Source organism: Alligator mississippiensis, chromosome 12 (assembly GCF_030867095.1).
Source record: "Alligator mississippiensis isolate rAllMis1 chromosome 12, rAllMis1, whole genome shotgun sequence".
NCBI lineage: Eukaryota > Metazoa > Chordata > Crocodylia > Alligatoridae > Alligator > Alligator mississippiensis.
In genome coordinates, this window is record NC_081835.1 from 21,802,142 (window position 1) to 21,817,996 (window position 15,855).

At 41.4% G+C, this 15,855-nt stretch overlaps 1 protein-coding gene across 3 annotated transcripts in view; it reads right to left on the minus strand.

Moving 5' to 3' along the window:
* Window positions 1-355: 355 nt before the first annotated feature.
* Window positions 356-15,855, minus strand: part of CCDC66 (coiled-coil domain containing 66) — a 48,454-nt gene continuing 32,954 nt past the window's right edge. For 2 of the 3 annotated variants that reach the window (XM_059715469.1, XM_059715467.1), the window contains 5 exons: window positions 12,297-12,799; window positions 9,710-9,741; window positions 7,805-8,088; window positions 5,253-5,380; window positions 356-773 (listed from right to left, as the gene is read on the minus strand). In XM_059715469.1, the coding sequence (XP_059571452.1) occupies window positions 690-773; window positions 5,253-5,380; window positions 7,805-8,088; window positions 9,710-9,741; window positions 12,297-12,799 (1,031 nt within the window). In that variant the 3' untranslated portion in view covers window positions 356-689. Of the gene's footprint in view, window positions 4,407-5,252; window positions 5,381-7,804; window positions 8,089-9,709; window positions 9,742-12,296; window positions 12,800-15,855 lie in introns of all 3 variants that reach the window. The other variant, XM_059715468.1, reaches the window with a different exon arrangement.

The window sequence follows — 15,855 nt, forward strand, 5'->3', positions numbered from 1 at the left end:
TCCCGTCCCCCCCCCGGGGTGGACAGAAAAGCTGTTTCCCTTGAACAGATTATTGAAAGTGAAATTCAGCAGATTTAAAGGCAAAATCTAAAATCAATTTGCTGTCCTATTGGGCTGATTCAGCAGGGTAGCTGCAAATCCAAAAACAATACAAAAGGGAACTAAGCAAGGACTCTGCTAAGAATGGGACCTAACTCAGCTGTGCTAAGTTGCTTTTGAAAGGGCTTATCTGAAAAAGTAAGCACTGCCTTGCAGCTTCAGAACCACATTTTGGTTTCTGGAGCTGGATTACTCAATAAGACAAGCTGTAAAGCAGCACTGAGTGAAGTAAAGAATTATACTTACACCATTCAAAAATGTTTTAAATATTTTTATTTCTGTATGCCAACAATACCTAGTTAAATTTAAAATGCCTACAAAAAGGTCATGTACAGTACTGCTTTTTCTACTAAATGATCATATAACTTCAGCCGTAGCATGAAGACGACTCTAAACAAAAAAAAATTATTTACATTAGATTCAAGTATGTGAAAACTGAACAAAAAGCTCCCATACCCTGTCAGACTTCATGTAAGGTGCTAGACCTTATCTACAAAGGATCTAGCTGCAGTTCATAATTTAAGAAGTGTAAAGTGCTGTGTCTCACTTCTTAAAAATGAAAGTGTCTTTATGTGCTTCCTTGTACCTTTTTAAAATGGCGACAGAAAGCTTTCTTCTTGAGTTATGGCTGGAATCAGACGAGTCTCCAGCTCCTTCTGCTTCTGTAGAAGTCCCTGAAAGAATGTAAATATACACTTGAGTGCCCTTCTCCCTCTACAAGACAAGTGGTGACTGATCACTTATCATATTCCTTTAAAAAACAGCTGTTCTAAACCAGTTTAAAAAAACAAAACACAAACATTCCTGCCTTTCAGAATGGGGACTTTTACAAGAAAAGATTTCCTTTTTCTCATTTTGCCACTCTTAACGTATTCACTGTCTGTCCTGTGCACTGAACTGGAGCGGGGGTATACATAATTATGTATGGAAAGGTCCGCTTATTCTAACACAAGTGTTTGTAGTATGCAACTTAGGATTTATAATAAAATAAACCTGAATACTTCAAACAAAATTCTGTGTCCATCATTTTGAAGTTGAAACCTAGAGATGCAGGCCATATGATCAACCTATACTTTCAGCTGAAAGATTTTTAAGTTATTCTCTGCTGGCACCATGTATGCATTAGAAAACTGGGAATAAAGAATTCTGCAACATATCCTGGCTGAGGAAGAGAGTAATGTCCAATAGCTGTGCTGGGCAGCCAGTTTTAACTCCACTGCTTTTCAAAAAAATGATTTAAATGGAGGAGGCTTGCCTCCCTATACAAGTAGTAACATAAATAAATAGATGAGAGATTTTAACCCGTGTAGGTCTTTTAATGGTTACACCTCTACTCTGGCCTCCAGGACAAAGGCTGTGCAGAGTAGCATATGCAGTCTTATTTAAAAGCTGCTTTGCTGACGGAAGCTTAGAGCTGAGCTCAGCACAGGAGTGGAACGTGTTAAACAGCTAAGGTCTTCTGTACTTCAGCAGTCAGTTCTAGCTGTGGAAAAGCCCAAAGGCAGAGCTGCCAAACACTGCAGTGTCTGGTCATGCCTGAACCTTGTAGGCAAGTTACACCAACCCCAGAAAGACCTCAAGTTCTGAGAAACAAAAGGCATCTTGGAGATGTTTAAACCCAACAACCCTCCTCTTCCTCTTCATCTTCATAGCTGGGCTGTGCTTTCTGTGCTGTAACTTGCATGAGACAAGCAATGGCCATAGCAAGAGAGACCTGTAGCAACCAATTAAATGTGCTGACAGCATCCAAGTAGTTGACCTGAAGAGAGGGCTCCAAAAGCTTTAAACATGTTCTTTGTTGAAACAAAAGCCTCACAAAAACAATATTCTTTCCCCAAATTGCTAACCCTAGTCCCCACTCCTATAGGAAGGTTGTAGTCACTGACAACAGCTCTTTAAAAACACTTAACACAAGCTCTTCAGTAAACTCAGCAAGGAAGAAAATCAGGATATGTTGGAACAAAAGAAGCCTTCAATCACCTACTATAAATAGCAGTTTAGCACTGCAAGTTCTTGGCTGTCTCTACAATCTTCATCCATTCCCATCTTTAATCAACAAACTGAGCACCACTTTGCAAAACAGTCTACAATTTAAAACAGGGATGCTTGGCAAGTGTTTCATTCAGTTCAGAAAGAACCCCACGTGCCTATTTGGGGCGGGAAGATTTAACATATCCAGCTGTGTGGAAAGTTAATGATAAACCCCGTGTCTTCCCCTACAGGTCATACTACATTTCTCAGCCAGGCACTCATATTTATAGTTAACTACTTGTGATTATCTTAGAATGGGATGAGAAGGAGCACTTCCACCCTTGCCTAAATAGGGACACTGTACCAAATATGTACATGCAGGAGTACATCTCCACAGGAACAAGAGATTACAGGCTATGTTTACTATTTGTAGTTACTTTGAAACATAGTCTGCCCTTGGTTCTTATGCTTAGAGAGGGACGTGGAACTGGTTTTAAAAATGGCAGTGTCATCTTGTAGCTGCCTTAGAAAAAGACAGACTGCTTGTAGCTATTGTAAATCCTTGTTGTCCTAAACAGCACTATGTTAGTGTATAGTTTTCATTAAGACATTAACACAAGCAGCTTCCAAGAGCAGAGATCTACTTGTAAAGCTACCATCTAGTGCTTTACTGGGATGGATGCATTTTTTTATAGTAGAATACCATTAAATGCAACCTGAAAATAACTTGCCAGTAGATGAGGAAAAAGATAACTCTACCGTTCCTTTCTTTTTTTGTGTCCTTGTGACAAGATATTTAGTAGAACTCACAGATTTGTTGGAATTTGACAGTGTTGCACTGTGAGCAATTCTGCTATGGCCTCAAACTTGTGACCTCTCAGCTGTCAACCATGCGCCTTAATACTCCAGAACTCTATTTCTGGCCAGGTAACATCTAGAAAACTGGCCTTTTCAAACAGTAGAACTGGGATGGTGCAAGTACTAATGGGAAGGAAGCAAAAGGCTAGGTTTTGTTTTTTTCAAAGACTATCTTTAAATAGTTTAAGTTCTGAAATAGTAAGGCCATGTACATGTGCGCGTGCACCCACATACTGTAGGGAATGTAAGATGAATAGTAAAGGCAGTCTGGTTTCTTAATACAGCTGTGAAAACATTTAATGGACTGTTTTGGGTCAGTGGCTGAACCAACCTCTTCCTTCCCCATTCCCAAATCAAGAGTTTGGCTCCAAGTGAACTATAAAAGTAACATTTTTATCAGTGAAACAAAATAACTGAAAAAAATCATAACACTTATTTCAGGGCTAATAAATGTCTCTTTTTTTGGGAGGGTTCTTTAATTTTATTTTTAAAACGCAGGTCAATTTAAAACTAAATATACCTTAGCAAAGCAAAAACTCAAGCTAGCTTTGGATATGTCAAAACAGTGTCTGACATTTCTTTTAAATCTCCACCATTGAAAAAAAACCCAACAATTCGCCAGATTTAGTAAGTTGTGTCTCCTTCTCACACAGCTGAATTCCTGAATTTACTTTTTTGGGGGAAAAAACTCTACAACTAAGCAGACACCTGTCCTGGTTCTTTACTGTTTGTTGGTTGCACTTTAAATAAGCTCAGGAAATAAATACATAAAAGAGGAACAAGTGATACATTGTTTTCTTTTTCCAGTTTGACTAACAGACTTTGTAGGAGGTGTAGTTAGTCGAAGCTTTCCCCCCACCCCTTCATTTAATAATTTAAAGTGTGACAGACAAGCCAACTTGCAGGGAAAGAACGTGAGCTAGGTAGGTATTTTAATAGCATTCTTTCAAATGCACACTGATGTATTTTTTACTTTTCTGCTGCCCCATCTGTTCCTCCAACCCTTCACCCACTCAAATACCATGTTATTTAGCAGGGAAGCATTAGAAGTCAGCAGTCAAACCTGTTTTCTCAATTTGCTTTGAACCACATTCTGCTATTATCTAATTGTTAACAGGTAAAGTAACAAATTTCTATCTTACTATCTAGATGTATGGCATGTCTTACTCTGTGCAGCTTTTTGCCCTATCCACAGGAATGTGTTAAGTACACAGTCTAGCAATTAATGCCTTCCTTTTGTGCAGTGTGTGTTACCTTCATTATGCTTACAGACTTTTCACTAAAATAAACTCAGTATAGTAAAAACTCTGTTAATCAAATATGCCAGTTATCTGAGAGTTATACTTAGCCATAGTTGCAGGATGGGCAAGATATTCAGCGGTAGTCATGATACGGCACGAGCACAACGTGATCACAACGGCGGATATTTACAATTGAGACTTGCTAGCGACACCGCTCGGCAGCATCCTGAAGCCTCCCTAAACAACAGATCTATGAGAAGCACACAGCAAGATGCCTCATGGCAAGATGTATTGCCGCCTATGACAGATGCCGGTTAACAGAGCATTCCGGATGGTATGGTAAAGTGCCAGATAACACAGCTTTTACTGTACAGTAAAAATGTTTTCACTAAATGTTTCTGTGGAGATATGTCATTACTGTGGCTTTCCTAGAAATAATAAAGCAACTCGCAAATGCATGTACACTTCTGTCATACACGTGCACATATATTGTTTGGCTCAATCGCTACTAATTTTTATGGATAAATCTGGGTTTCTTTACCATTTTAATTTGATTACATTCCCAAAACAAAATTATGTCCTGTTAAGGAAACCCTAGCTTAAGGAAGATGTTTATAATCGTCCGTAAATCAAATCCACGGGCAGTTTCTGTAGCTCGCCAGTATTGTTAACTCTTCTGCACTAAGTAGATAATTCTGCACTGACAAGGTCACCCACCAGTGATGGAAAGGCCATCGTATCAAGGAATGGTTCTGATGTGCTGAGAAAAAATAATTCACATTTTTGCTTTCTGTGGAATTATCTTTCCCACAGACATGCCATCTTCATCTGTGTTCAGGGATATTAATTAACCATATGAAGGTAAGTTTTCTTAGATACTGAGTTGCCTGATAGCTAGGCAAGGAAAGGAGCTGAAGGTGAATGTACAGGAAAAAGGTAAGGTCAAAAAGGTAAAATGGAAGAGAAATGCATAGAAAGGACAGAATTGAGAACAGTGAGAAAGAATAGGGACATGTCTGACATTAATCCCTATGAAATCATACTACTTTAAAATGCTCTTTCCAAATTCAGCTCGTATCCTACCTGGCGTAATTCTGACAGTCCTTTGAGGATTGCCTGTTGCCGGTCTTTGTTTTTCACAACTTCAGGATTAAGAAGTGGATCTCTCACGTGATCAGAGCTAAAAATCTGTCGTGGTGTATGGTAAGAATCTAAATGTAATCATAAGTTAATATATTAAGCATAATATAAATAATGTACTGATGTTTTTCCTTGAGTAAACTCTATAGTTTGTAAAAATACATTTTCTTTCGTTGTCAGTTTTTTCACCTCTAAAATTATTTTGTAAGTCAAATCATGTATAGGTTCCTGAAATAACCAATATAGTATTACGGGTGTTTTGTCAAAAAATATTGCTTGTAAAAAGTGACAAAAAGCTAACTTTGTTATTTCCTTTTTATGTTTTCATAGCTGATCAAGCTTTTTGTATAATGCTTTGCTGTAACAAGGTTACTTCAACGAAGGCTTTTATAAGAACAAATGTCAGACTTCAGCGCACTGTTATAGCAGCTAATCACAAGAGGCTGCTTACAGACATAAAAAAACCTAACAAACTGCATTTCACTTTAAACTTGGTGCACCCCCGCGCTAAGCCCAGCGCATGCCCAGAAGAGACACTGTTTTAGTTGAACTCAGCTCTCCCAATGTCTGTGTAGATCAAATTGACTGAATCAGGTTTAGATAAAAAGTGCCAAAAAGCCCTAATGAAGAGCATGATCTATGCAGACTGTAGAGCTGGGTTGAGCTAATGTGCTGCTGCTTCTGGTAAAGTGTTTTTGTTTTTTTTCATGTCTGTCAGCAGCCAGAATTCCTAAACTAAATCATGATGGTGTTTCCTCTCATAAGAACGTAAAAATTGCCATTTACTTCATCAGACAATAGGTCTATCTTCTCCAGTATCTTGGGTCACATGAGGGCACAGGGTGGATGCTGAAATGGAGAGCAAACAGGGTATGTTTTTCCCTCACTGTTCCTCTCTCTCTCTTGCAGCTCCCAACATTTAAGATCTAGCAAAGTTCTAATTCACAGGCTGTACCCCTAACTCTCCTGCTCAATAGCTACTGAAGCCCTTTTCCTCCAAGAATCTCTCCAATCCCTTTTTGAATCTAGCTAAACTGTCAGCTTCCACAACATCTGGTGGTGATGAGTTCCACATGAATTACATGCTGGGCACCTCTACATGAGACATTTACTGTTCAGTTGCCTAATTAACTGAGCAATAAACGTCTCCACATCTACATGTGTGTGCATTAGGGCACATGAAACTAATAAACTCTGCAGAAGGGTAGTAGTTATGAATACAAGTATAGTCGGACCCCGAGTTACGCAGGGGATACGTTCCTGAAAAACACGGTGTAAGTTGAAACCGTGTAATTTGAGGTCAATGGAAAACGGGGATAGGGACCTGGGACCAAGATTTGATAACATTATTTCATAATAAAAGGATATTTAAACACAAAATAACAGAATGAATAGCCTTATTAAAATCTTTACTCCCGGCTATGTGCTCATACAGAGGCAAAGCTTTCTTTAGCCCTAATTGCCCATTGACAACTGCTCCTTTTGTACTGGTCATTTAATTGATCCAAAGATTAAGGAGTTTCTCAACCTTATCTGAATGAGGAATTCTAGTCACCAACGACACTCGAATTCACAGGGGTTGTCGTTTTCACACAGTCTCTAATTTTTTGCTCACTTTTTTTAATGGTACACATAATCAATTCACTTAAACTGTATTGGCGAACAATCGAAGCAGCACTATTGTCTTCTCTTAATTTATCAAGGATTTCTGTTTTCTGAGCCAGGGGATAGACTTGCATGCTCTTTTGGGCACAACATCAAAGGCTTTCTTTGACGTCATTTTCACAAATATTCAGGGGTTAACCTAATCAAAAATGATGGACAATCTTGGAGGAGACAAGTGATGCTAACGCTATGTAAGCAGACTCCAAACTAACAACCGCTCTACCACAAGCAGTGTAAACGTGAAGCGGGGTATCGTGTAAGTTGAAACATGGTCACGTTATATAAAGTGTGTATATGTGAATATATGTATATATGTGTAACTCGAAACCGTGTAACTGGAGGTCTGACTGTAAATGCAAATACTACCCTGTTGCAAAGTTTTTTTCATGTGTAGCAGTGCACATGTAGACACTGACTGGTTGGCTGGGGCACAAGGATGCTTCAGTGTGGGGGCTGCCTGCTGGCTAGGCCCATGCTGAAGCACCCTTGTGCCCTGCCTAGCCCCTCTGCAGCACACTGAGCCCAATCTAAGCAGCCTCAGGCTGGCAGGCTGACCTCCTGGGCCCCCTGCCAGCCAAGGCTGCTGTGACCCGGTTCGATGTACTGCGGCCTGGGTGCACATGTAAACTGTGCCTGGGAGCTTCCCAGGAGCAATGAACTGCAGAGCATCTACACGTGCGTGGGGCAGTTTATTGCTGCGCATTATTGCTGCACATTAATGGCATGTAGTTTTAAACTTACTACCTCCTAGTTTCATTTTATGACTATTGAAATTAAACTAGTTTTATTAAAAGTGAAACTCCTGTCTTATAAAATGCACATTTCAGTACCATTAAACTGTCGATACTGTGGATCATGTGTTGAAGGTCTAGTCATTGGTGCATCTGGATCAAGGTAATATACTTCATTTGTTCGAACATAAGGAATAAAATGAGAAGAAGGGGGCCTTTCAGGTTCAGTAACTGGAGATGATTTCCTCTGTTGCATATCTGCATTGGTATTTTTCTCTCTTCCGATATTGCCATTATGGACTGGGAAATTAGAAGCATTCATCTGTTTTTGTTGTATTTGGTATAATCTATTTTTAACTGCTGGTACCGGCGGTGATTCACATCTGTAGAAAACAACTGCTGTTAGACCAAACAGCCACTTCCAAGCAATATGCTTAATTTCTGTAATTTTTTTAGAATTTCTGAGATTATATTTAATGAATACATCTTTAAACAACATTTAACACTGACTTGTTTCCCCACCCCACTGAACACTGACTTTCTTTCCTACTGATCTTTCCGAAAACAGAGGACTCGGTGCATCTTGTTTTCTAAATGACACAGTGCCATCAGAATGAGTCTGCTCTACCGCTCTCATTGTTCCAGGACAGGGTGAGTGACTTGAAGGAAAAACCCCCTCTGGTCTTTATTTCCACGTACCATAATGGTCAGTCCCTTTGGACCAAAACAATCTTTAAGGCTTGGTCAGTTCTGAGAGTCCAACCATCGCTGTTCTATCCACTTGCAGCAAAGGTGAGCTCTAGACTAACTAATGTTCTATAATTTTCCTTTTACAGCATATATTTAATAAGTCTCTCACATTTTGTTACCACTTGAATGATTTCCTTGTCATTCTCTTGGAAAGCTAACGCTAGTTCTATGCAATTCAAATAAACAACTGATATTCTTGAAATCTATGCTAGTTCTTTAAAGGTTAAAATGCTATTCTAACTATTTTCAGAAGCCATACTCAAAGTTAGATCCAAACAAGTGAGTTACATTAAAAATAAAGGCCTGCAGACTTCTGCTAAACTGACCACAAAAAAGTGCAGGTCTAGTTCTGAAGAAACTTAATTTACCCTCATTTAGGGATAAGTTGTGTTTTCTGATGGACACCTTTTGCTCCCACTCAAGTTTTAAAAACCTATCAAAAATTAAAATGTAGCCATCAGGATTTGATAGGCCATTAGGGTGCTGGAACAGTTTCTTCGCTGAAGAATCAGATTTGTTTTGCACCAAATAAAACTCTGTGGCTGAGTTAGTGAGTGACTACAGCACAGTTGGCAGTCTATGGTCCATGGACCTAAACGGCTTCTGGAAGTTTCAGTAGCGAGGCACTCTGCTAGCATTTTGGAGGCACGGGGCTTCTCCCACATGGCAGGAAGCAGTGGTGACAGCACCGCAGAGGGGAGTGGTGACTAGTTCTGGCTCTGCCTCCAGCAGCAATGGGGAAGGCCAGGTTGGAAGCATCCCGCTCCCAGAGCTAAGCTCCATTAAAGTGCCCCCACCCAAGCTGCAAAATGTGGCTAACCTCACACTGGACTAGAAGAGAAAAGTTAAATACTTAAAATAGTGTTTCTGGTCTTTCCAATCCCTAGCTTTCAAAAGTCATGAGTCAAGTGCCAAAAAACTCAAGATTGACTTTAAAACAAAGGATTTTGTTTATAATGTTCTCTTTAGCCAGTTTTTAGTACTGGAAACTCATTGGAACATTTCAACTTAGAAAACTAGAGAACCTTTATACAACTCCATATTTGACTGATCACCAAACTTTTCTGCTTTCAAATACAGCATAATTTACTGAAGAATAATATTCTGGACTGTGCCTAGTACAGGTGCATATATCTACGTTTTAAAATAAAAATGTGCTTTTAGTAAAGAAATCTTACGCTAAAAATAATACTCTAATTCCTCTTTTTTCGTAGTTTTTTTTCTTGTAGTAACTGATACAGAATACAGACCTACCTTTCTTCATGAATGTTTGGAGATGGTTCTTCCTAAAAGATCAAGAAAGTAAAAATTTAAACCCCCAAATTTTTATAACATATACTGCATTTTGAAATACAGCTGTCTTCTACAGCAGTGGTTTTCAACCTGTGGTCCATGAACCTCTGGGGGTCTGCAGACTATGTCTAAGGGGTCCACAAAAGATTACTATGATTAATCAAAAGTATGTGAATGCCCACTCTTACAATTCAAAGGGGTTTTCATCTCCATTCAAAATGTTTTAGGGTCCCACACATGAAAAAAGATTGAAAACTACTGTTCTACAGGTCTCCCTGAATTCAGGGAGAAAAGATGCCTGAAAATTGCATCCAAAACATGCTCTTATATACATTATAGGCTAAGTTAATTGCTGGTGGAATTTTACTGAAGTCAGCTGAGATCCTGTGCAAAGTTTGGGATTTCATACCTTTTCATGTTCAGAGGCACCATTTTTTAAAAGCACATTGTGACTGAAGGAGAGACCCCCTGAGGCCATGTCACTCCCTGTCCCTGTTTGATTACCAGGGGAAGGACTCTGTTAGCCCAGTGACATACACATTATTTCCAATGTAAAAGGGCTTAGAGAAATCAATGGTTTAAAATTTCAAGCAGCAGAATCAGTTTGGCTTGAGACCATGGAAGTGGAATCCTGTAAGAGAGATGAGGAAGCTGCAGAAGCAGCTAAGGTAATTCCAAAATCTGAATCAATTTTTAAAAGTCTGTAATCAGTTTTGAAAGTCTGTGTTTCTACAGTATTCATTTTCTGACAGGAAGGTAAATGATCTTAAAAGGTCATTTGACATCTGGAGCCATTTTTCAATGGAAGATCATGATGCACAAAGGAGGCTACAAGGCAGTCCACCAACCCTGGAGGTGAGAGGTACCAACAATATTATTCTTTCAAATGTGGGAAGATCTTTTTCTTCAGCCATAGGCTACATATTTGTTTGAGAAAGGGAAAAGAAGAAAATATATGCTTACGAGCATATATATTGTTGTCATAAACACACTCTCATTAGTCTGCAAGGGCTTTTTCTAGTTCTTTGTAAAAATCAGTTGTTCAACCCTGCACTCCTTTCCCCACGAACATATGTTGGTGGATGCAGAACAGCAAGCGAGTGAAGTAATTCTAGCCTGTGGAAGTACAATAGCTATCCAGAGTTAGGCTTTTCTGAAAATAAGATTTCCTCTATATAATCCAGGGGTAGGCAAAATATGGCCCGAGGGCCAGATGTAGCCTGCTGACTGGATCTGGCCTGAAGCTGCCACTACAGCACTCCACATGGGGCCAAGTCCCTCCCACTGTCACCAGGGCAGCATGCACCACCCTCCCACAAAACTGGGCCCCAGGCAGCATACATAGCTTCCGGCAGAGCTGTTCCTAGTGCGGCTGCACCTGTCAGGGTGCTGCTCTGCTCCCCTTGCCTCCCGTGGTAGCTCCTCCTGCTCCTATCCCAGCCCCAGCCCCGGCCCCAGCTGTGCCACTCCAGGCAGGCAGGGAGGAAGCTTCAGCCAGGTGGCTTAGTCCTCAATGCATGGGGCTCTGGATCCAGTTCTCAGCCACTTTCCACTCGCTCTGCCCACCCACCCGTAGGTTGCTGCTCATCATGCCAGGTGAGCAGAGCAGGTGGAAGGCAGCCAGGAGCTAGAGCTGTAGCCCTGCATACTGAGGCAGGAGCCACCTGGCTAAAGCTCCCTTATCCCACACTGGCACAGCGGGGGCAGGAGAAGGAGCTGCCAATGGAGGTGAGAGGAGCAGAGCAGCACCTAGCTGGCTGCAGCCACATCAGGAATATCCCCGCCGGAAACTGTGAGCTGGCTGGGGCAGGGGCCAGAGCCAGAGCCAGGGCCATGGGTAGGCTGGCGAGTGCAGACAGGAGTATGGTGCAGGCTGCCCTGGGCAGGAGCAGGTGGGGCTCAGCCCCATGCAGAATCATGGGGACAGGCACAGACCGCATCACCTGGGTGAGCTCTGTTCCACATGTTCCCCTGCCCCCCCCTTGTCACACCTGGGCAGCACCGCCCCCCTCCTCCCCCCTCCAATACTCTCACAGGGCAGGAGCATGCAGGGAGTGGATTGTGGCTTGGCCTGGGCCCTGGTCCTGCACTCTTGCCACCGTGACCTGGCCCCATGATCTTGGCCTTGCCCACCCTGCTCCCAAACCTTGCTTCTGGCTCACCTGCAGCACCACAGGGAGTTTTGGTGAGTTGTTGTGGGGTAGAAATGTTGACCCAACCCACAACAGCTCATCAAAACTCCCTATGTTGTCCTCAGGACCAAATAATTGTACACTCCTGATATAATCAATAAATGAGAACAGAGTTGCAAGGAACAAAGACACAAAAGAGTGTTGTAGTGATATCAAAGCCCAAGTTAGTGAAATCTCAGTGTAGATCATTAAAGTTCTACTTTACTTTACTGCTGTTCTTCACTGCAAGCCTTGGATCTGAGTACAAATCCCAACACTGGAGTTGCATCCATGGTTTTCTAGCCCTACACAAATCATATACTCATTGAGCTAAAATGACGATGAAAAAATGGTGCTGTCAAACACCAATTTGTTACCTTTCCGACTGTATGTCCCTTGCTCTTCATGTCAGTTTTCTGGTGAGGTGAAGGAGACCTCTCTGGGGAAGGACCTTTCTTTATACAGAGATTACCTGGGGTATTCCTTTCTACCAACTGAAGCAGCTCCATTTGTCGTCTTACTTTCTTTTCTTCCCTTTGTCTTTGTAGCCGTTGAGGATATCTCTCTGAGGCTGGAATATATCTTTTTCCAGGTTTGTTTATATTCCAGTCAGGTCTCTTTCCATATTTTCCCATAGGTTTTGTTTGTTTTTCTTGTCTTGCAAATTGGTCATATTGAGCACTATAATAAGTGCCATTATTCTCTTTTTCTGAAATTTTCTTTTTATCTGGGCACTGCATTCCTTTTTGGCACTTCTTGCTATTAAATTTCTCTTTGTATTCTACGGAAATATCTGGAGATGTACCATCCACATTTCTCCTTTCTACATCTGGCTCAATGCGTGATTCAGAATTGATATATGCTCTGGAGTTGAAGTCATCTAAAAACAAATGTATCTTTTATTTTTACGTTTTTCAAAGCAGTCTAAATGATATCTTTGATTTGTAACTGAACAACAGAATATCAATCTATCAATACTACATTTGGTCATAACTCTAGCTGCTACAATAAGAACATACTTATTCTTTTTGCTGTATCAGAGTAGATATGGTAGAACGTCAGCTCCCGTGTGGAGCAGACATGATTAATCGAGTCTGCCACAGATCTCTGGCACACCTGAGAACTAAAAGGTAGGTGTATAAATACCCTGCATGTCTTGACTGGCTACAATGGGGAGATTTCTTTTTGGCAGAGGACTAACACCCTTAAATGCACCTTTTTGATCTGTAAATAACCCTCTTTATGACTGCTATAAGCTTACTGACTGTGCATAAAGACAGATGGGCCAGAGGGGAAAAAGAGGAAATAAACAGAGACAACTGCAAGATACGAGGAAATAGTAAAAGTATATACAGGAGACCCTCGCCATTCACGGGGGATGTGTTCTAGAGATCCTCGCAAATGGGGAAATCCGCAAATACTGTACTGTGTTGTCTACATTGAAAACTTGTTTGGGCTTGTAACCCTTTTCCTCAATGATTTTAAGAAGCTGTGGGGGATAATCCCGTGTTGCTTCGTGGTCTGCCTATGCTGATTCCCCCATCAACTTCACATTATGTAGGCTGTGCCTCTTTTTAAATTTCTTGAACCACCCCTTACTTGCAGAGTGCAGTAACAAAGTGTCATCATGCTGCACAGGGAGAGCACGTGGGTTGGTGCAGTGCACCGCGAATATTCGAAACTGTAAATCGCAAATCTGCAAATAGTGAAGGTTTCCTGTATGCTGAATGTGAACAAGAATCAACAAGTGATGCAAGTATGAAATCGGCTAAAATCCAAATAAGGAAAGGTAGAATTTGAATGGATGGCAGCAAACAAAGGAAAACAACTTGGGTACAGGGAACTGAAGGCACCACCATGCAGGTGTACAGAAGCCCCCTTGCCTTATGATTGTGCCTGGCCACCAGCACCACCAAATGAGACTATTCATCCCACATGTAATGTATCTTGCTACTTTGTTTTGTTTAATCTGTTAATAAATCAATGTTTTCCATTTGACTGGAAAGGTCTGAGGTCTCATTTATTGTTGCCACCCTGGCCACCTGTAAGTCAGGTTTAACAGAATTAAATACAGTGACAAGGAAACATAGTCTATGTTTTAAAACACCAGTCAACAACATTTTCTGGCAGTGTGGGGAATGGCCCAGCTTGGATCCAAGGCAGGCTGGTGCTGGGACCCAGCCACAGTGCAGCATGGAAAAGCTGCCTGGTGTTTGGCTGCCTAGTCGTGGTGTGGTATGGCATGAGCAAAACCCCTGCCACTGAATGTCACCAATGCCACAGCTCTGTGGGCTGGGTTCAGCCCATGGGCCAACCCCTGTTTTAAAGCATTGAGACTAAAACCTAGTCAATGTAAGAAAATCTCCGTGAAATAAAACTACGCTGTCTTGAAAAGTAGGGAAAGTCTATACAGCACAAGGGAGTACCATGCTGAGACGCTGCAGCCATACCAAGATGCCCCATGGCCTTTCTGCATGCACCAGCTCCTGAAATGGGGCCTGTGTTAGTCCTGTAGTATGTGTGTCAAGACTTGTTGGCATGCACACAGAGTGTAGCACCAAAGATGATACTTTGTGTGCTTTGGAAGCTGGTGAGCATGCTCAGCACAAGCACTGCTGTGCGTTTTATTTGACAAACCCATGAAGTTCAATTTCTGTCTGGTTAGTTAAATGATGAAGAACAAATTATAACTTTTTATAAAATATTCATTGCACATCTGATTCAAGGTTTGTCAGACCATAATAACCATTTTATATGATACTAGCAGTAACTGAAATCCCCAGGCTGGTATCTATTTTCCCCTCTTCTTCCAAAGGGGAGTGATTCTGTTTCAGTGTTTAAAACTAATTAGAATCTAGTTTTCTCTACATGCTACACTAAAAGCACCCAAAATACTACTTAGTTCTGTAGACTTTCCAAAGCTTTCTACTCCTGCTAGTAAGCTGAAAACAAGTTTTTAGCTTAAGCTCAAAGTCCTTCCCTATGCTAACTAAATTCCCTGAAATTTCCCAAACACTTCAGTGCAGCAAGTTAATAATCATGCACTTATTTTAGATATTTGTTACGATTAGAAACTCCTCACCTTCACTATCAACAGCCGCACATTTCTGGTAAGTATGGTAATTTCTGCCTTAACTACAATGCTACAAAATGCAGTCTGCCCTTCATTTTGGTTGTCATTAGTGATGTTAGACGTCTGGGAACAAACTACAAGTGTTGGTAACTTACAGCCCATGGGTCAGATCCAGCCCATGGAAATGAAGGGCTTTGCCTGTACCCATGCCCAGACCTGCACCAGGACTGGCCAGCAAGGAGCTACACCAGGGCCATGTAGCTGGGAGCTGGCTTGTGCTGCTGCTGCTTCTCCCAGCCCCCTATTCCCAGCCATGGCATGGGCACAGCTTACAGCTGGTGGGGAGTTGTGCAGGGGCTGGACAGCTTGCAGCTACATCCACACTATTTCCCACTTGCTCCCCACCTCCCAGCTGCAGCACTGCTTCCCATCAGATGTAGGCAAAGTCCCCTCACCTCTGACACGCTGCCAAAATCATCAGGACTATATTTAACTGGAGCCAAGGTGTTCCAGCCCACAGCTTGTTTAAAGGTTGCCAGCTGCAGAACTAGAAGGTCTGGGTGTGATACCTGGATACACAAACTACTTTTCTATATATTTTACAACCAGGAATTGTGGAAAGGGTTGCCACTTGTTAGACTCAGTGGCTTTTGGCACTTCTGCTCTCCAAATCTAAAATCACTGGCAGCAAGTTTGCTAGTATCCATTATTCCTCATTAGAACATAAACTCAGCAAGATACTTTAGCATGTGCTTAAGCATACATGAGCAGTGCCACTGAAGTTAATGGGAATACTCACATACTTCGAATTAGGTACGTGCTAATGAATTGGGTTTTGCCTGGCTTACTGATAACCCTAAGTA